This window comes from Hydractinia symbiolongicarpus, chromosome 4 (genome assembly GCF_029227915.1).
Source record: "Hydractinia symbiolongicarpus strain clone_291-10 chromosome 4, HSymV2.1, whole genome shotgun sequence".
Lineage (NCBI taxonomy): Eukaryota > Metazoa > Cnidaria > Hydrozoa > Anthoathecata > Hydractiniidae > Hydractinia > Hydractinia symbiolongicarpus.
The window spans coordinates 7,695,596-7,715,948 of NC_079878.1; the positions used below are offsets into that span (position 1 = coordinate 7,695,596).

At 32.3% G+C, this 20,353-nt stretch overlaps 1 protein-coding gene across 1 annotated transcript; it reads left to right on the forward strand.

Annotated features, from left to right (window-relative positions):
• Window positions 1-1,662: 1,662 nt before the first annotated feature.
• Window positions 1,663-20,345, forward strand: LOC130641044 (WD repeat-containing protein 43-like). Its single transcript, XM_057447679.1, has 17 exons — window positions 1,663-1,924; window positions 2,202-2,348; window positions 4,082-4,203; window positions 4,398-4,518; window positions 9,561-9,697; window positions 10,023-10,125; window positions 10,713-10,777; window positions 10,845-10,905; window positions 11,488-11,598; window positions 11,848-12,087; window positions 12,241-12,302; window positions 12,527-12,701; window positions 12,785-12,816; window positions 13,728-13,791; window positions 15,057-15,170; window positions 18,746-18,815; window positions 19,546-20,345. Exons 1-17 carry the CDS (start codon window positions 1,724-1,726, stop codon window positions 19,722-19,724), a joined length of 2,004 nt encoding a protein of 667 aa, XP_057303662.1. The 5' UTR covers window positions 1,663-1,723; the 3' UTR covers window positions 19,725-20,345.
• Window positions 20,346-20,353: the final 8 nt, after the last annotated feature.

Genomic DNA, 20,353 nt, shown 5'->3' on the forward strand with positions numbered 1-20,353 from the left:
CAAGAAATGACTTAGAGTTTTTTTGAAAGATTTCAATCCAAATACACTGCAAGTCACGATGTTCTAAGTCAGATCTACGTTTCCATTTGATACGGTTGGAAATATACATGCCTATTCCTCCGCAAAGTCCAGTTTTCCTGTTCCGGGAGATAAAAGCATACCCCGGAATATGATAAAGGTTAGGATTCTCTGTGTACGCTTTCGTGTTTATATGCGTCTCGAATAAAGTTAATATGTTAATGTTTTTATGTTCGTTTAACAAAACTTTACCATGGTTTATATTCGCCAATAGTCCTCGAACATTCTGATGAAATATTTTCATACCTCTTTTTCATAACAAATTATACAGTTCTTTCATATATTCAAGTCCAGGCTGAGTCTCAATGTCACAATGTAAACAAAAACGTGCCATGATGGTGACAAATCTTTCAAAATAGCTTCTTCTTTTTATCCCTTTTGTATGCTTTACTACCGAGAACAGATAATTAAAGGTTCAATTTGCCCCGCCGCGATAGAAAATAAAGATGGTATCCTAATTCCCAAATCACGTACATGTAGAAGCATATGCAGACATTTTTTAATTTTAAGTTTGGTTATTGAGGTAAATGGCGAGGCAGTTCTAATTTAATCATCATTAACTCGCCCGCCCTCATTCCCCTTCATACGCATACCAAAAAGATTTTCTAATCCCTTGTTACTAAAACAGCTTTACATCGACCTACCGCTACGATGGCGTAGCAAAATTTTTGGATGACAAAAAATGTATATTGTTACTTTTCAATTCTCTTGATTGAAATAATGAAACTCCTCTTCCAATTAGAATCTCCTGTTGTATATCAATTGATAATATAAAAGACGCATGTATTGTACCTAGAAGGATAGAAAAAACAGAAGGAAGCACGGTATTGTTTGGACTTTTGAAGAAATTTAAAGCTCGGCCACTCTCTCGATTTTGTTTTCTTCTTTTTTAAAAAATGATTAAAGGTAACTTCTTCCTACCACGCAGCGCATGCTGTCCGCTGAGGAGACTTACTTAACGTTGACTTATCTCCCCCCCCTAGATTATACAGTTTGTTTTAAACCATGTATAGAAGCCGTTGCTTAACACAAACCTCACAAGCTCTCAGAAGGAAAGTTCAAGTTTAAGTTGGGTAAAAGATATACCTTCGTTTCCATTGTCTCTTTGGCTAAAATTGTTGGGAATATTATTTTAGAGGGAGGCGTTGGGCATTTGTTAACTAATAACATTTAATATTTTTTAACATAAATTTCATTTATTTAATGTTCGAAATAAAAAAAATATTTAAGTACCTGGTATACCTGGTATCTTGTTGAAACTGGTTGGTCTCTAATATCAAATATTGGAATTTAATGACCCACAAGGAAAAAGAAATGGAACGTATTGACAACCTAAAACGTTTATAAAATAAAAAAGTACAGTACGGTAGGTGAAAAATAAGAGTTTTTTCAACCACCTATATTATTCTTTGACGGGAGGATCCCGTCGTGTAAGGCCCCGTCGTGTAAGGCCGCCCGTCAAAATGTCCTAAGCGTGGGGACCCGTGGTAAAAAAAAATTTTTTAATTTTTTTACTGGAAACTAAGTGGCAATTGTGACTGAGTTAACAAATACGGCAATACAAATTACGTACAGCGCATGCGCTGATTACAGCATGTTGCCGCTGTGGCCGTTCCACACGTGCCCCTATTGCTGAACTTCGAAAATGGAATCAGGCTTTGGAGATAGCAGATCATCATTTACTGTAAATGGGGATTTTTTTGCGTTATTATCTGTTGATGGTCGACTAAGAATTTGGGATACATCATCAGGAAAGCTCGTACAAGAGTTTTCTCCAGCCTTACATGTTGAATCGTCGTGTACCTGCCTTTGTTGGACGCGTGGCATTTCTGATAAAAATAAGAAGGTAATTTTGGCGCCAAGCATACCCTTCACAATTCTTTCTATATATTTTGTAGTGTACTGTATTCACGTATATAAATGCTTTCCCGTGCTCCCTTAGCACCTTTAAGTTTTGTAATGATATAATAAATTCGTAGCTACTAAATAGTTAAAGAAATAACTTTACTATTTCATCACAGTTTTTAACAGGTCAATGACCCAACCTAGCCCAAAAGTCTTACAAAGTGGAAAATAAATTAACAACCCTGACTTAGGTCCATAATTAATGCTCTTATTTCTAGGAACCGCGAAGAAAAAAACGCAAAGTTGTGAAAACCGAAACCAATGACAGTATTTCACACACACCTTACCCATCACTCTTGCTTGGGACAAAAAGTGGAACATTGCGTAGTTATGACCCTGTGGCTGGAGACATTGGAGAAAAATTTGTAAGTTCAAAACTATTTTAGCAACATTAACATAAAAAAAGATACTGTTTTCTTAATAATTTAAAGGTATTTATGATATTAAGCTAATATTCCAAATACATCTCTTCAAAGTGTCGTTTGGTCATGCCCAAACTCGCGTTGCTATATTATCCAAATTAAATTTGGCAAAATATGGTAGGTAAACAAAGCTAGCCACAGTCTAAAGTCCTGAATAAGTTAGTAGATTTGATACGATTTTACTTGTAAATACCATGTCAATTAATCGCTGTTCATTACGCTCCTGTTCTACCATTTGTACTACCAATTTTGTTTTTATTACACACCTTAATGCACAATGTTGGCGATGCTTAATCTCCTTGAGAATTAATTGGTTTTCAGCGTTAATTTACCGTTTCTCTGTATTGGCTCGTATTGCGGGCGATAACTAGTTCTCAGTGCATGTTCCACAAAATAAAATTCCCTGGGAAGTAGGTACCTTATCGAATCTACCAATCAGATATTTTCTACTCGAAAGGGGGGCGCAAAAGTGAAAGCAAAACACTACGCATGGTAACATGCTACCAGCCTTTGAAACCAAAAGTTTACCTACCAAAGCTATTTGATCACATATCTATTGATCGATGATTGATATTTTACAGAACGGAATAGCGCGTAATATCGACACTGAAGAGGTGTATTTCAGTCCAATATTCTGAGAATTTAGCTACAAAAAAAATTCATAGACCTAAGCATTTGCATTTGCATATCCTCAAGCGTAAATCCTCAGGTGTTTACCATGACAAGCAATCATATTGTTACAAAAATATCTCTGTTGTGATTGGCTGAGAGCGGATACATAATTACAATGTCTGAAATTATAACCACTTGAAATTGTTTTGGGTAGCAAGAAAAAAATGTTTAAAAGAGAATGCTACGAAAACAAAATTTTCAAAACAAAAAACAGCTGTAAGTAAGAGTTTGTAACGTGCGATTTTCTTGTTTGTAGGTTTTACAACGACTGCTAATAAATATCTATGAAAATCTTCCATGTTTTATAAACTTTTAAAAATTATGTATTATTCATGGTAAATTGACTTTTAATGTTTGTTCCGTTGTCTTTGCATTCATTTGTGGGCAATGCACTATTAGCTGTTCGAAGTTTTTTCTGGTTTCATCTTTCGGTAATCAGATTGTTTTCTGTTTTATTAAAGTTTTTGTACTTCATTTTATTTCAGAAATTTCAAAATAATTTGCCTCGTAATTTAATACTATGAAATCTAGTACATAGATTTAGAAAAATTCAATAAAAAGTGAATTTCTTTCAACAGAAAAAGGTAGAGAAGAAATCAATAAATTTCTTTACAAATTTATTCTAGATAGTTTAACTTTTATTTTAGCCATATATCTTTTCTTGCTATTTCTCCTTTAAAGCAAACATGTCATATGATGTCTACATTTCCTAAAGATAAATGGAGCTCAAATAATCAGCCAAAGATTGTTTGATTGTTATCATCCATTTTATACATAAAATTTCTCTAGAAACTGGCAAAAAATGCTTAAAAAGTTCAGCCAGTAATGAGATACAGTGAACTGCAGTCTGTTGCTGAAAAAAAGTAGTTAGAATGATTTAACTACCTGATGACAAATAACTGTTGTCAAAAGATTCTGTCATTTTTTTGTACAAGAGTATCACAAATTTGAAGCAACGTCCCTGGTACATGCGTGTTATTGTTTGTGTTACCCTTTCACTCTAGGATGATGGTCATGTGAAATCAGTAAATAATGTGCTATATCACAAAGATGCAGATACATTGTATTCGTGCTCTGATGATAAATATATTATAGAGTGGTCATATGACAGTCATGAAGCAATAAGGTATGACTTGCTGTTTTTGTTTTTTGTTTTTTAATTAGTCCTTCCAATATAATGCAAGACACTTTAGATGTCCTTTTTTGCAAATTTAAAGGGCATATCATTCGCATCATACAATTAAACTTAGTGCTAAAATGTGATAAAGAAGGGTATTTGCTAATATCCTTATATAATTTTATTTTACATTTGACATCTAGCAAATGGAAAGCAGACAAGGTGTCAGTTAAAAGAATTTGTTTGGGACCAAGTGGCACAACTTTGTTATCTGCTGGACAGTCAATAAAATTGTGGAACCTAGAAACCAAAGAGTTACTACAGGTTCGCTACTTTACAGATGCTATATGTTAATTTTTATGAATAACTATCGTGAAACAATTTAAGGGAAAAATAAGAATAACTTTTATGTAGAAAAGCCCTAACACTTTTAAAATGCTGCATACAATGACTTCCATAGGTGCCCTGTTCTTAAATCCATTATTAGTGCTTCCATGACTAAAACAAGCAACAAAAGAATACAGCCCTTAAGCATCAGAATTGGGGGAGCGCTATAACACAAGAACTACTTATGCTTAGGTGACAAGACCTAGCATTCTTATAGAAAAGTCTAATACAAACATAAAAGAGGTAAAAAGTATACTTTATTTGAATTGATATCTAGAGGATTTTGAGACAAGTTTCAAAAATATTATTTAATAAAACATTGTTTGTTTCAAAATTAATTTATTTCAACAATCTATGAGACGTCTGTTTACAAACTATTTAATGGAATCATAGGAAGCAAAAACATTGTTTAAAACAGTAAAATTGAGATCATTAAAAAAGATTAGATTCCTGTACATTTTAAGAAATGATATGATCGTTTCATTTCGTATAAAATGCAAAACGATACCAAAGGCTGTGAATTAACTAATTAAAAAGCAATTAAACTTGTGAAATATAAACTTGTCTTTTTCTTAAGAAGTTGCTGTATTCATTCTAAAATAAGAGGAGGACTTACATGCCGTATTTTATAACTAATGTGACTAGAAAACGTGCCTGAGAAGCTCTAAAGTTTCTGTATATCATTCTAAAATGACGAGAAAACACGTCCCTGCGTAGCTTTAAAGTTCCTTATATCATTCTAAAATGACAAAAAAATGTCCCTGCGTAGCTTTAAAGTTCCTTATATCATTCTAAAATGACAAAAAAATGTCCCTACGCAGCTTTAAAGTTCCCGTATGGCATTCTAAAATGGCAAGAAAACTTTCCTGCGAAAATTTAACGTTGCCGTATTTTATTCTAAAATGACGAGAAGACGTATCTTTTTTATATTGTTTTAGTTATTTTTTAACTTATTTTTCCGAAAGACAATTATAAATATATAAAGCTTAAATTAGAAAATCAAAAAAACGCTACTGAACGGAACATAGAGATATTCGCCATATTCCTTTAACAAATGACACATTTAAAATTTGATATAAAAAAGCTAAATAATTATAACCTTATTTCACTTAGGTGCTTTTTTTTTTCTCTCAATAACGATTTCCTTACTCTCTCTCTAAAACACGATTCTGGAGATAAATTTTTTTTTGTTGTTATTCTAATCTCTTTATATCTTTGCAATTACATTAAGCGTATTGAAATGCTTTGCTTCTGGTAATGGAGCAGTATGACAGGTAGGTGTTATTGGCATGTATATTAAAACCTAGTGCCCAGGACCAAATTAATAAATGATGTTAAAATCGGTAAAAAATTTTAAAATTAAGTTTGAATAATATTCTCTTCTTTTTTATATTTGCTACTTTTAAAAAACAGATGGCCACAAAAATAATAAGACAATGTAACAATATTCTTCTCATTACTGCAATTCATTTTATCATGCACACGTGAATGCTGGGATATAAATAGATAGCAAAATTCTATCCACCTGTTAACGGACACGATTTTCGGTGGGCTCGTATTGAGACCAAAAGTGTTGAAAAAATAATTAGTTCACTAAAACTTAATAAATCTACAGGCTTGAACGGAATTGGTTCACGACTGCTAAAAGCAGGTTCGTCAGTTTTAAGTATTTATTTATCAATTCTTTTCAACAAATCTTTATTTACTGGTTATGTACCTAAATGTTGGAAGACTAAAAGGGTCTCGCCTATTTTTAAAAGTGGCAATAAAACAGATCCTACTAATTATCGGCCTATCTCCATTTTGCCAATTCCTATGAAAATTTTTGAAAAGTTAGTGCATGAGCAAATGTCTCATTTTATTTCTGAGCACAACTTCCTGAATGACAGACAGTCCGGATTTCGAAAACTCTTTTCCACAGAAACTGCAGTAGTCGATGTCTCTAATTTTATTCTTACTGAGCTCGACCAACATAACTTTGTGCTGTGCTCATTGACCTTAAAAAAGCTTTTGACACTGTTGATCATAAAATTTTTGTTAAAAAAACTATGGTGTTTTGGCATCAGAGATCTGCCTTTGACTGGTTCGAGTCCTACTTAACGGGCCGAATGCAGCTGACTCTTGTAAACGACACAGGATCAGATCTGCTTCATGAAGACGCTTTTGGGGTGCCGCAGGGATCTGTGTTGGGGCCCCTGCTCTTTCTTTTGTATATTGATGACTTAAAATCTGTCATCAATTCAAACTACCACCATCTATATGCAGATGATACAATAATTATTTCGTCTCATAAAAACTTGGATACCCTTGTCTCCCAGGTCGAGTTAGAACTTTCGCAAGTCGACCTCTGGCTGAATAATAACAAAATGACTATTAATACGGACAAAACTGAAACAATCTTTTTCGGCAACCACAGCCAGTTAAAAAAAGTTGAGAACAAAACTATCAACTATATGGGTATTCCTTTGAAGAGGAGCGAAAAAGTTAAATATCTTGGGGTAACATTTGATCAAAAAATGCAATGGGAAAAGCACATTAATGACATAAATAGAAAAATACTAATTAAATATTCTAAAATTAGAACCATTGCATCCTGTTTAACACCTCACACAAAAAACCTTTTAATTAATGCACTTGTCATGCCATATTTCAACTACTGCTCCTTGGCATGGGCTTGTGCCACCCAAGGTAGATTGGGAAAACTAGAAAAACGATTAAAATGTGTCCGTACCTTTCTTGGGAAAGAGAGGGAATATTCAATGAATAATTTACCCATCAAAAACGATGCCATATTAGTTTTCAAAGCCATGAATCACATTGCTCCTGATTACATGCGCTCAAAATTCCTTTTGACAAAAAACTGTCATAATCATCAAACAAGAGGAGCTTCAAAAAACAGGTTCACACTTCCCTTGGTCAACACGGAATTTAGCAAAAAAGCCTTCCCATTTAGAGCTGCAAAAGTGTGGAATAATCTTCCAGACCAAGTGACCTGTGATGGAAGTCTGCTTTCGTTTAAGACTTCCATCTCTAATGTATTTGGCAAATTCTAATGGAGATCACTTTTTAATTTTTGTTTTTTATTCTTTTTCTTTTAAATTTTCACAGATTATAAATGTTACTATGTTTGATTGAGCTGAGGCAGTCTAAGGTTGATCATTTTTTGTTTCTTTTTTGTTCTAGTGGCCCCCAGTGGAAACAATCCACTAACTATAGGTTTTTGTGATTTTCTGGGCTAGCCACTTTAAATATTTATTATTATTATTATTATTATTATTATTATTATTATTATTATTATTATGGACGTTGGAAAAGTGATTCCATGCGCCGTTGTTACAGACAATCTGTGATAATTATTTTGTTCATTTTAATGTCAAGGAAACTTGGATTTACATAAAGAGAAACATTCTGGATGGCATTGTAGTGTGTTTAAGTTTATGAAATAAAAAAGGAGCTATGTATTGAAAAAAAACGTTAGTAATAGAATAGTTAAAAAAGATAAGCAAATCTAAGTATATAAATAATGTTTTTTTATATACGTGATTTTTTACCAATAATAGATCACTAATTTTTTTTTTATTCTTGGTAAAACAAACACCTTGAAACGATTTTGAAATGATCTCTACTGAAACGATCATAATGACCCGATTTTGAAACGAATTCGATTTGAAGTAAACATAATCTTGAAAAAACAATCTTGAAACGATTATGAAACGATTTTAGTTTTAATGAAACTATTTATAAAATAGTAAAACGATTTCCATATGATTTGAAACGATTTCAAAGAATTAAACATTATTTTAAAATTGTTTCAAATTCGTATCACATGCTATGCTAATTAAAAAATGAAACGCTGTAAAACAATTTTTTTAAAACGATCTTGGAGACAAGCCCTAAATACTATTCTGAAATCTGTGTCAGTAAAATGATTGCGTTTCTAGTAGACTTAGAAGTGGACCTTGAAAAATTTAGTAGATTTAGTGTTGTGATTCTTATGTGATCAGCTTTAATTAATATCTGCTTCATAGGCTCTACTGTCAAATTGACAAAAACAAGAAGCCCTGCGACTTACAGATTTCCTCTATTAGCAATAATCTGAAAAAGTACTGAACTTTGAGGAGGACTGAGTAATATGGGGGAACAAAATCATTGAATATTCTAAAATTTTAAAATTCACTTTTTGATTATTATTATTGTAACCGTAAACGTTACGGCGCGACGTCAATAATATTACTTTAACGTCAATATCCTATATTAAATTATTGAAGCCGTTACAGTGCACTTAAAACTTTGAGGCCAAATAACTTGGAAACGAGGTGGTGACGTCAATGATTTTTCACCGCGTGGGTAACTAGGGACCACCTGGGACCAATTTGGGTAAGTTTCCCAAACCTGGGTCCCTGAATCCATTTCGGAATGGACGGGTTGATGACGTCATCACAAAACCTTCAAACCCCAATATCTCTGCAACTGTTTGTCAAAAGTACATGATCCTATACATTTTCTTGATCAGCATTTCAAGATCTATACGATGAATGCAACGGGTGTACGAATTTGTGAAGAAAGTTTTTTTGGAACTTTTGGTAGGGACTTCGCTGACGTCAGCAAAGTTTTTAAGCCCTTATATCTTCTTAGGCGTTTGTCAAAAACATACGATACTATGCATTATTTTGACCAGCGTTTCAACTCTACACATTACAGACAACGAATGACTAAATTTCACCAATTTTCCTTCTGTATATGCACTGCTGATGTCAGCAAAAAATCTAAAGCAACCTATTTTTCCATTGTTCTTCTGCCTTAGTGGATTTTTCCACGGGCTTTATCGACTAGTATACTTTTATTTTACAATTTAAGAAATATAGACAGTGTTTTCAATGTGAGTAACAGGGATGTTTGCTGGCTGCCTTTGATGTATTGTTTGGAAATAAAATGCAATTATAGTGACCAATTATAACCTGATTTTTTAAACTATTTAGAGATTTCATGGACATACCTCTCCAGTCTCCTTACTACAATTTTCTCCATTCCAAATGTCAAGAAATAAGTCTGACACTTATGATGATGGTTATTACTTTTTAAGTGGATCTACAGAGGACAGTATAATAAATGCATGGTATGATTATACTTTTTTCGGATTTAACATTTCTCAAGTACTTTTTTTGGAAGTGGTTTGTTCTTGTGTTAGTATACAAGTATTTTGCAGAACTGTCCAGAGAGTTTTTTCCAGAATTTGTTTATATGTGTGGCGTCTCAGTGCATCCTCCTTTTTAGAGACTTTGCTCAGAATTATTTCCAGAAAAGAAGGCGGAATGCTTAAAAAATTCCAAATAGGAGGCTAAACAACTACATCTTAAAAGGTGTAGAGAAACTTGAAGCTCTTAAAATATATATTCTTTTTCTGGGAAAATTTTAACAAATATATGCACTTGATATTTTAGGCATATTAATATAAAAAATCCAGAAAAGACTGCTATAGCAAGCTACATGCTATCTGATGTACCTTCCTTTATGGATTCCTTATTAATCACTACTGATAATCAAGTGAGTTTATATCGTTATAGTGTTCAAAACAATGGCACAAGTTTTCTATGTTAAATTATGTTCTGAGTGAAATGTGTCCAAAGATTATTTAGTTATTTTAACAAGATCCACATGCGAAATAACATCCTTATCGACTAGATAAGAAAAAAAACCTTGTCTTGATTGTCATAATAATATTTTTTCTCAGATATATAATTTTAGAAAATTTCTGTATTTAAAGTGGATTTTAACAGAAAATAATTTTGATATTTAGTCCAACTAGTTCAATATATCACTTAGTTTGCCTCAAAGAATTGTCTTTTTTAATAGAATGCACTTTGTACTAATGGTCTAAACTGAACCACAATGATATTGTATGTCAGACAAATATTTGAAACTCACGTAAAGCTAAGAGGTGTGTTGGAATTGCTGTCAAATTCCTTTAACTTAATGTACCTATTTTTAAATACTATAATGGGTACCTGGGAAATAATGAGTAAAAGAAATTCACAGAACATCTATTTTAAAGGCACAATTTATGAATTTATAAAGGCCCTGTTTAATATATTCAAAATTTAGTGTTTATGCAGAATTTTTTTCTTTGTTAGCCTTTAAAATTGTGTGTTGGATGTAGAGATGGCAGGATACATTTTTTCTCAAACACCATGAATGGGTAAGGATTTTTTTTCTTAGTTCCTGCTGTCATTAGTTACAACATTAACCATTAGTATTTATTTCAGGAAAACCAAAAGGCCTTTAGAAAGTTCTAAGACATTGGATTTGCTCCAAAGAGAAGGAGAAGTAATATTTTTACTTTTTTATTACTCTGATACTTCGGTAAATATTTGCATGAGTATAGAATTGATGGAAAATTTTTAATGCAACAAAGCAATTCAAGAAACAACATGAAAACACTTACACACCAGTTTCGTTTTTAATAACTCTTTTTTGCAATGCTGTATGTTTTTTATACTTACTGAGATTCATCAAGGGAAATATTCTATAACTTTTAGACACATGATTAATCCTATTTCCCTTTTTTTCAGATTTCCAAGGAATTTTTTGTATTTTTTCAAACAAATTATGTAAAACCTGGAAAATATGCTAATAGCTTTTATTCGGTTGATATCTCTCTAGAACTAAAGTGATTAAATTTTAAGCAGTGGTGTTTTGGAGAAATTTAAAGCTCAACTAGGGTTATTGTAGAAGTTTTTACAGATTTAAGACTTTTACGACAAAAATTTAAATAGCTTTTTTAAAACTTTTAATTTGACCAGGAAATATTTTTTATGTGGTTTCAATTTGCTACTTTTTGCATATTTGCAATAACTGTATACGCAATGCTTCACCAATTTAATTAGCTTCTGGGTTGGGTTTATTTAGAGGTCAAATACAACTGCAGTACCATTTCTCAAGGCCAGGCTATATGATGAAAATGGAATGGTCCTATTGTTGGTGTCAGGCACAAGTCTAAAACCAATGTTCAAAAGATTTGTAAGTATTATTGTTTTTAGTTTGTGATAGATAACAATAATTTTGAACATTTGTAAAACATTAAACAAATTATAGAAGGATAAATGAAATAAAGTTCTCTTCCTAAAACAAACTTAATTATTAGAAAGCAAAAACTCTACAAAAAATGTATTTAATCATTTCTTTAAATTTTATGTTTTAAATTATATTTAAATAAAATCCTGCAACTTCTTGTGCAACATATTTATATGAATAAATAATTTGGTTTAGGTCTATTCAAAATTAGAAGAGACAACAAGAATCATCCAAGAGCTCACACAAAATATGCTCTTAAAAGATATTATCAGTGACAGCGACAATGCTGTTGAGATAGCTGATCAGAAAGCTAAAACAAAAGTTATTGGGAACACAAACTTTACTCCAATTCCACTAAAGAACAGGGCACGGCCAACACTGGATTTAAATGATAATGAGCAGGACCGAAGTAACACCACCTCTGAAGAAAATATTGTATGTCAGATTCCTTTAAGAAATATGTAGCAAACATCATAGCGTTTCTAAAAAGTTAAATCAATACTTAATTCTTTAGTTTTATATAAATAAACATTTCCTGCATAGTAAATAGTATATAATTATGGTAAAAGTTTGATGTTTTATATATAGGTCTCAATGGAAGAGAGACTAAAGGTTGCCGGTCATGGTGATATGTTGGTTCCAAAAATCAAGTAAATAAACATTTCCTGCATAGTAAATAGTATATAATTATGGTAAAAGTTTGATGTTTTATATATAGGTCTCAATGGAAAAGAGACTAGAGGTTGCCGGTCATGGTGATATGTTGGTTAAGTACAGAATCACCAAAAAGTGACTTGTGATTACAGACTTACTGAATGTTCTGATGTAAAAAAGCAAATATATTTTAATGTTGATGTACACATTTGTGTTTCAGACCATCAAAATCAATTCCGAATGCATCATCTTTCGCTCAAATGTTAGTGCAAGGTCTACACAGTGGCGATAATACATTAATTAACGAAATTTTATTTAAATCATGTAAGGACAATATTTTACGAAACACGGTTAAAAGAATTCCAAACAACCTTGTTGGTCTTCTTCTTTCAGAGGTGAGTCTACACAGTAATAATGCTATTGCTGTTGCTTTAAAAGTGATTTTTAAGTGACGAAGGAGTGTTTTGTTCTTTTTCAGGTTGTTGATAAACTGCAACGAAATCCAGCAAGGTTTGACATTTTTTAATTATTCTCTTTTCCAGACCATTTTGGGTGAGGCATGTAATCGCACACACATGTGACAATCAATGTTTTCTTAGGTCTGAAAGCGCTCCTAAATTATTAACATTACGAAAAAGCGAAATATGAAGTCAGCAACTACTTTAAACCTTCCTGTTGACTTAGTCTTTTATTTTTTGAAAACCTTTTTGTTCGATTTGTTTTGTCTTTGGTTGTAATATACTCACTCTCTTCATTAGTGTTTTTGTGATTTTATAATTTAAGCTTTAATATAAAAATATTTTAATCTTTCACTTAGAAAGAAAAGAGGATGATAATTGGGTAAGAAAGCGTAGAGACTTAATAGTTCTGGGGTAAAGCCCAGAGGCAGACTGAGAAAGACTTGGCAGGAGGTTATAAGGACAGACTTGATACAGAGGAAGTTAAGATTAGATCTAACGCAGTCTAGATCAGATTGGAAGAGGGTCATTAATATACCGCGTCCAACCCATGCTAGCATGGAAAACGGACGTTAAGCCGAGAATGATGATGATGATATTCTTGTCTAATTTTTGGAGGATTAAACCTGAAAAAAATAGTGATTTTAATTAGTGATTTTTCTGATCTGTTATTTTTACTTCCACAAGTGTAGTTGCAAAGTTTAGTGACTTAACTCACTTGTTTAAATTCCTTGTCATCTTTGATGTAACTTGCATTATGTTTTTTTTTTCATGCTAAAATCGTAACCCCTGTGTAGTGTATAGGGTAAAGGAATTTCATTCTAACTTTTAGAAAATTAAATTTTTAAAAATATGAGTTATTGAGGCATGGATTAATCTCATGCCTACCTAAAATCTTACGAAATTGTCTATTGTTGCAGCTACACTTGCCTGTCAAGCATAAACAAAACTCATTTATTTTAGGTCAAAGGTCTTATCATCCTGGTTAAGAGTAATAATGGCGGTCCATTTGACATACCTAATGACAGTAAGTTTATTTCCTAAAAAGTTTTTGTTTGCCTCTACTTCTACATTCTTGGTTTCATATCTACAATGATGTTTGATCAATGTGTAGTGGCTATAGTAATTCTGGACTTTTCGCATTTGTAAACATGTAATGTATACAAGTGTAGTAAACACCTGAAACAACCACAAAGTGTAAGCTTGTAGCAACCCTTTCTCTGCACCTTTGCTATCTCTGCGCCTTTGCTATCTCTGTCTTGGGTTGCATATTTAAAATATGAGTTAATGAACAGGTAAAGGCTATAGTAATTCTGGACTTTTCGCATTTGTAAACATGTACACAAGTGTAGTAAACACTTGAAACAACCACAAGCTTTGTCAGTGTTGTAAACACCAAAAAAATTCTTTACTACTTACATGAAGCTCATTACCTATGCATTTACTAATGATTTAGTGCAATGCATTAAAACATGAGCACACATAAAACTCTTGGAAGTTTGAGTTGCTGTTTTGTTATAATGCCAATTTTCATGCCAAGAAGACAAATATTAAGGAAATAAAGTATAAATAACAAGCCTAGTTGCAAAACAGAGTGTTGCCTTCCAATGATGAGTTGTGCAAGAGTATCAAGTAGTAAACACTGAAAATAATATGATGTTATTTATATTTTAATACTTATGTAAGGCTCATTACCTATGTGTGTACTAACAATGTAGTAATATGCATTAAAACCTGAGCACACATAAAAAATCTTGGGAGTTTGAGTTGCTGTTTCATTATAACTGCAATTGTCATGCCCAGAAGACAAGTATTGAAAGACATAACAAGTAATGCAATGTCATTAAAAAAAAAACTGATTATTGCCTATCGATGATGAGTTGTGCAGGGGTATTAAACATTTGAACATGTACAAGTGAATTAGCATATTTGATTCCTATCTACATGTGGTAGGTTAAGGACTTAAATTTACTAATTAAAATTGCACAATCTGAGTGGTTTGTCAGTTTATTATTTAAAGAAACCTTATACAGGTAACAGGCAAATGAGATGTACAATTCTTTGCTTAAGAATAATAGAAACAGTCTCATTTTGTTTGGAGATATTTTGAAGATGCAATGTGTATCTTCACTTGCATAGAAATTTTTACACAATTTTAAGAAAATATTGCAGGTTTAGTGATCCTACGAAATCTTTGTAAATGTTTGATTCTTCAATGAAGTAAATTTCATGGATCATACAACAAGCTAAAATGTAATTGTACAGACATATGTATTTAATTTCTATCTTTAGAATGAAAATCTCAGTGGCACATTGGGAAGCTTGTACAATATTCTCAAAATGCAACAAGACATTCACCCACAGCTTATCAATTTAAATGGGAAAATTGATTTGTTGCTTTCACATGTAAGTCATCAAAAGAAATTTAATGAATTACTTAAATGACAATGTAGTTTTAAAAACCTGGTGTATTTTTTTCATAATAAATAACAATTTAATTTTAAATTTTGTATGTGACAGTAAACCTCCTTGCACTATAAGCTAATACGCGTTCCTGTGTAAATATGATCTAGGAACGAAAAGCCTTCTGAAGTGTTCGCTATTAAATCTGTAGTTTTGTAAGCATGTCGATATAACCAAATGATGATTGCATTAAATATAGGAATTGCCGTCTGAACGACAATTGAAGATAATGTAAATGCTGATGGTTAATCTTACACAGGTGTTTTAAACCCTAAGCAGTAGGACTAAACAACTGTGTATAGTACTTAACCGACAGTAAGGTGTTCAAAATATAGATGGTCATATATAAGAAAATAAATCCTCAAAACTAGTCATTTCGGTAATATCAATTTTGTAAAAGGACTTCCTTTTATTCTTTTTCTATGATTTTGTACCCATTGTTTTAAAGAAAAGGACTAAGAAATGCTTTTAATTTACGTTTTTAGAACAAACTGAATTGCACTATAAGCTAATAGGCATTCCATCAATGTTTGCTTGTTCGTTCCCATGTGCAGATATGATCCAGGAAGGAAAAATACAGGCCTACAAAATTAAGGTAGTTTTGTTGGAAGCCTCCTGACATACCAGTTATAAAATCTGTGCTTTAAGTAAGCATGTAAATATACCAAGTGATGATTGCATTAAATATAGGAATTGCCGTCTGAACGACAATTGAAGATAATGTAAAAGCTGATGGTTAATCCTAAAAGGGCGAATAGTTTTCAAATTTTGGAAAAAAATTTTACTAGCAAGGTGGTGTCAAAATAAGGTTGGTGAAATGAATAAAGACATCTGAGAAAGCCTATTCATGTTAATGACCAATTTTCAAAAAAATAGGGAAAATTTATTTGCAACTGAATCTTCACAATAAATCTGGTTGCACTATAAGCTAATAGGCATTCCATCGATGTTTGCTTGTTCGTTCCCATGTGCAGATATGAACTAGGAAGGAAAAATACAGGCCTACACAGTCGAGGTAGTTATGTTGGAAGCCTCCTGACATATTCTGTGTAAAATCTGTAATTAAATCAAGCATATGGAATTAGCCAAGTGATGATTGCATTAAATATAGGAATTGCCGTCTGAACGACAATTGAAGATAATGTAAAAGCTGATAGTTTATCCTAAAAGGGTGAATGGTTTTTAAATTTTGGGAAAAAATTTTTACTGGCAAGGTTGTGTTAAAAAAAAGGTTGGTGAAATGAATAAAACCATCTGAAAAAGCCTATTCATGTTAATGACCAATTTTCAAAAAAATACGGAAAATTTACTTGCAACTGAATCTTCACAATAAATCTGGTTGCACTATAAGCTAATAGGCATTCCATCAATGTTTGCTTGTTCGTTCCCATGTGCAGATATGAACTAGGAAGGAAAAATACAGGCCTACACAATCGTGGTAGTTATGTTGGAAGCCTCCTGACATATTCTGTGTAAAATCTGTAATTAAATCAAGCATATGGAATTAGCCAAGTGATGATTGCATTAAATATAGGAATTGCCGTCTGAACGACAATTGAAGATAATGTAAAAGCTGATGGTTTATCCTAAAAGGGTGAATGGTTTTTGAATTTTGGGAAAAAAATTTTACTGGCAAGGTTGTGTTCAAGAAAAGGTTACCATCTGAAAAAACCTATTCATGTTAATGACCAATTTTCAAAAAAATACGGAAAATTTACTTGCAACTGAATCTTCACAATAAATCTGGTTGCACTATAAGCTAATAGGCATTCCATCGATGTTTGCTTGTTCGTTCCCATGTGCAGATATGAACTAGGAAGGAAAAATACAGGCCTACACAGTCGAGGTAGTTATGTTGGAAGCCTCCTGACATATTCTGTGTAAAATCTGTAATTAAATCAAGCATATGGAATTAGCCAAGTGATGATTGCATTAAATATAGGAATTGCCGTCTGAACGACAATTGAAGATAATGTAAAAGCTGATGGTTTATCCTAAAAGGGTGAATGGTTTTTAAATTTTGGGAAAAAATTTTTACTGGCAAGGTTGTGTTAAAAAAAAGGTTGGTGAAATGAATAAAACCATCTGAAAAAGCCTATTCATGTTAATGACCAATTTTCAAAAAAATACGGAAAATTTACTTGCAACTGAATCTTCACAATAAATCTGGTTGCACTATAAGCTAATAGGCATTCCATCAATGTTTGCTTGTTCGTTCCCATGTGCAGATATGAACTAGGAAGGAAAAATATAGGCCTACACAGTCGAGGTAGTTATGTTGGAAGCCTCCTGACATATTCTGTGTAAAATCTGTAATTAAATCAAGCATATGGAATTAGCCAAGTGATGATTGCATTAAATATAGGAATTGCCGTCTGAACGATATTTGAAGATAATGTAAGAGCTGATGGTTAATCCTAAAAGACTTTTAAAAGAATTTATTTAATATCTTCTTTGCTAAAAGTGTTAGTTTTGTTAAGGTATAAAAAATATGCTGTGAACTTCATTAAGAGCAAACATGGCTTCTCAGCTGCTTGATTTTTTAAGTTGGACAATTTTAAAAATTGTGACTTCTGAAATTGGTTTAGTTTTTTACTTTTCACAGTAAACAGGATTGCACTATAAGCTAATAGGCATTCTATCAATGTTTGCTTGTTCGTTCCCACGTGCAGATATAATTTAGGAAGGAAAAATACATGCCTACAAAATCAAGGTAGCTTTGTTGGAAGCCTCCTGACATTTTTCAGCATAAAATCTGTAGTAACGTGGATATAACCAAGTAATGATTCAATTAAAAATAGGAATTGCCGTCTGAACGACAAATGAAGATAATGTTGAACCTGATGGTTAATCCTAAAAAAGGTGTTTTAAACCCTAACTTTGAACCCTAAGACCAAACAAACCCATATTAAATAAGTAAAAAGACCCTGACAAAGCATATTTTATTGCACTGTTGCTAATGGTCACTATAATCAGTGAGTGGACATTCGTTCTCTTGTGCAAATAAAAACTCAATGAAGAAGTTTAGCAGGTGGCTTTTTTGTAGTTAGTTTGTTGGAACACTTCATACAAAATTATTTTAAAAATGCTGTGATCAACTTGACTGAGTGATGATTGTAGATTTAATAGGAATTGCCGTCTGAACGACAATTGAAGCTAGCATACAACTGACAGTCTTGACTTGTTGATTTATAAGTTTATGAACTTATAACTTAAAAATAATTCTTTTAATTGCCCGAAAATCATTCACCAGACCATGCGTACGAATTTGTAATTTATGCGATTGACTTTGCTACTTGACCCTGACACTCAATAACTCTATGGATTTTGGCCTGATTAAGTTCTGCTTCAACGGGTATATTTGAATGGAGGTTTTGGATATAAGACACAGAATTTTTTCTGAAAATTATTTCTAGGTTTAAAAGATGGGTAAATTTACCTTATAAGTAATACAGGAAAAACTGCTTGAACTTTTGTTTCCACAACAAAACGCTAAAAACTTTTGTTTGTTCGTATAGGCAAGCAGCAGCAAACGAATATCAAGCGAAGACGATGAAAGTACAAATCCTACTGTCGTTTTTAATGATAGTAAGTACATCGTTTCTATTTTCTTCTTCCAACTACTTTCTGCAGGTTTTCCAGTTACATAGTAACGCTGACATTTTAAAAAAAATTCAAATTGTTGTTAGGGTTCAAACTTTCTGAACTGTGAAAAGATACATTTTTGCTATTAATGGGTAATCCAAGTAAAAATGTAAACTTTCGGTTAAATGTCTTGTGAAATCAGAAAAATAGAAGAAATTCTAGTTAAAAATTGCCGGGAATGTTAGACATATAATTAGCCGATATTGAGTGGACACTATTTTTGGAAGTTCGCTGTTGTTCTGTTAAGTTGTGGGGAAATTGTCGTTAATGTCGATTATGACTGTTTTACAGTGTCTGTTTAAAAACATCTTTTGTTACAACGTTATTACTAAAGCCTGCAAAAAGAAAACTTATTTTTTGCAAAAAATGGTTATGATTCCTCATATTTGTTTTTTAGTTACTGCCAATAACATGTTAAATTTTTATGCTGTAAAGCTATTCATTATTTCAGAATTTAAAACATTCCAATTGCTTACTAATAAGCAAGCATCTTTTCCAGGTTGCAATTTCTTAATTCTTCTCAATTTTAAACAGCTCAAAACTATCAAATCTCATCAACCTGTTGCATGGTCTTCCTTTTAAAATGCATAAATTTTTTATATGGATACAGAAATAATTTGTTATGCACTTTGAAAATTTCATAAGTCTCCTTAAATAAATGGCAACCCTTTAGATTCCGACGACGAGACTGAAGAATTATTCGGGAAGCTGATTGAATCAGAAGAAGAGATAGAAGTGGACGAGGAAGAAAATTCACCAGACGAAGACGAAGAGGAATCTGACGATACGAATGACGATGAAATCGATGACAATGAAAATGAACAAAGTGAAAACGAAAGTGATCGATATTAAAACGCATTTTTTTATTGTTTATAGTACCAACTAAGGTATTAGTTAATGCAACGCTTATAAATTTTATATAAATTTCGAAAACTCCGTAATTTAGTGGAATTGGATTTTACGTCAATTTAAAAATCTGCAAAATTTTATTGTTTCTGTTTTTTCGCGATATAACTTGGCAGGTGTCTTCTATGTAAAGGGAATTGACACGAACTTTTAACATTACCTTACTTTCACAGTTTTTAATCAATCTGCCACGAATCTGTGAGATTTATCAAGATCGCCAGTAACATAGCTTTCTTGTGTTAGATAACAGTCGCTGAACATACTGAGCCATAGGCGTGATATTTAAGGTTCTCTGAATCATCCATATTTGATCCGTCTTTGTCTGTCTGGGCCGAGTGGTTGCTAGGAACAGCACCAGGCGAATTTTTGTAGCGTTATCCACGGGCTAAGACTACTAAGGTGTATGAATATTAGAATGAAATTCAGATGCAATCAGTCACAGTGTTTTTGGTAACAGCCCTTTTCAACAAGTCAGTGTTATGAATTTTTAATGAAAGAAATATTTTTATCAGGAGATTTATAATTGTATATGTGAAAGTAAATGTGTGAAAGAGTGGTTTCTACAAATTTAGTTT

Excerpts from the sequence above, each read along its gene's own strand:
- LOC130641044 (XM_057447679.1), top strand. The coding sequence starts at position 1,724 with ATGGAATCAGGCTTTGGAGATAGCAGATCATCATTTACTGTAAATGGG. Across the intron at positions 2,349-4,081 it reads GAGACATTGGAGAAAAATTT|GATGATGGTCATGTGAAATC; the intron begins GTAAGTTCAAAA and ends CTTTCACTCTAG. Across the intron at positions 15,171-18,745 it reads TTGATTTGTTGCTTTCACAT|GCAAGCAGCAGCAAACGAAT; the intron begins GTAAGTCATCAA and ends TTGTTCGTATAG.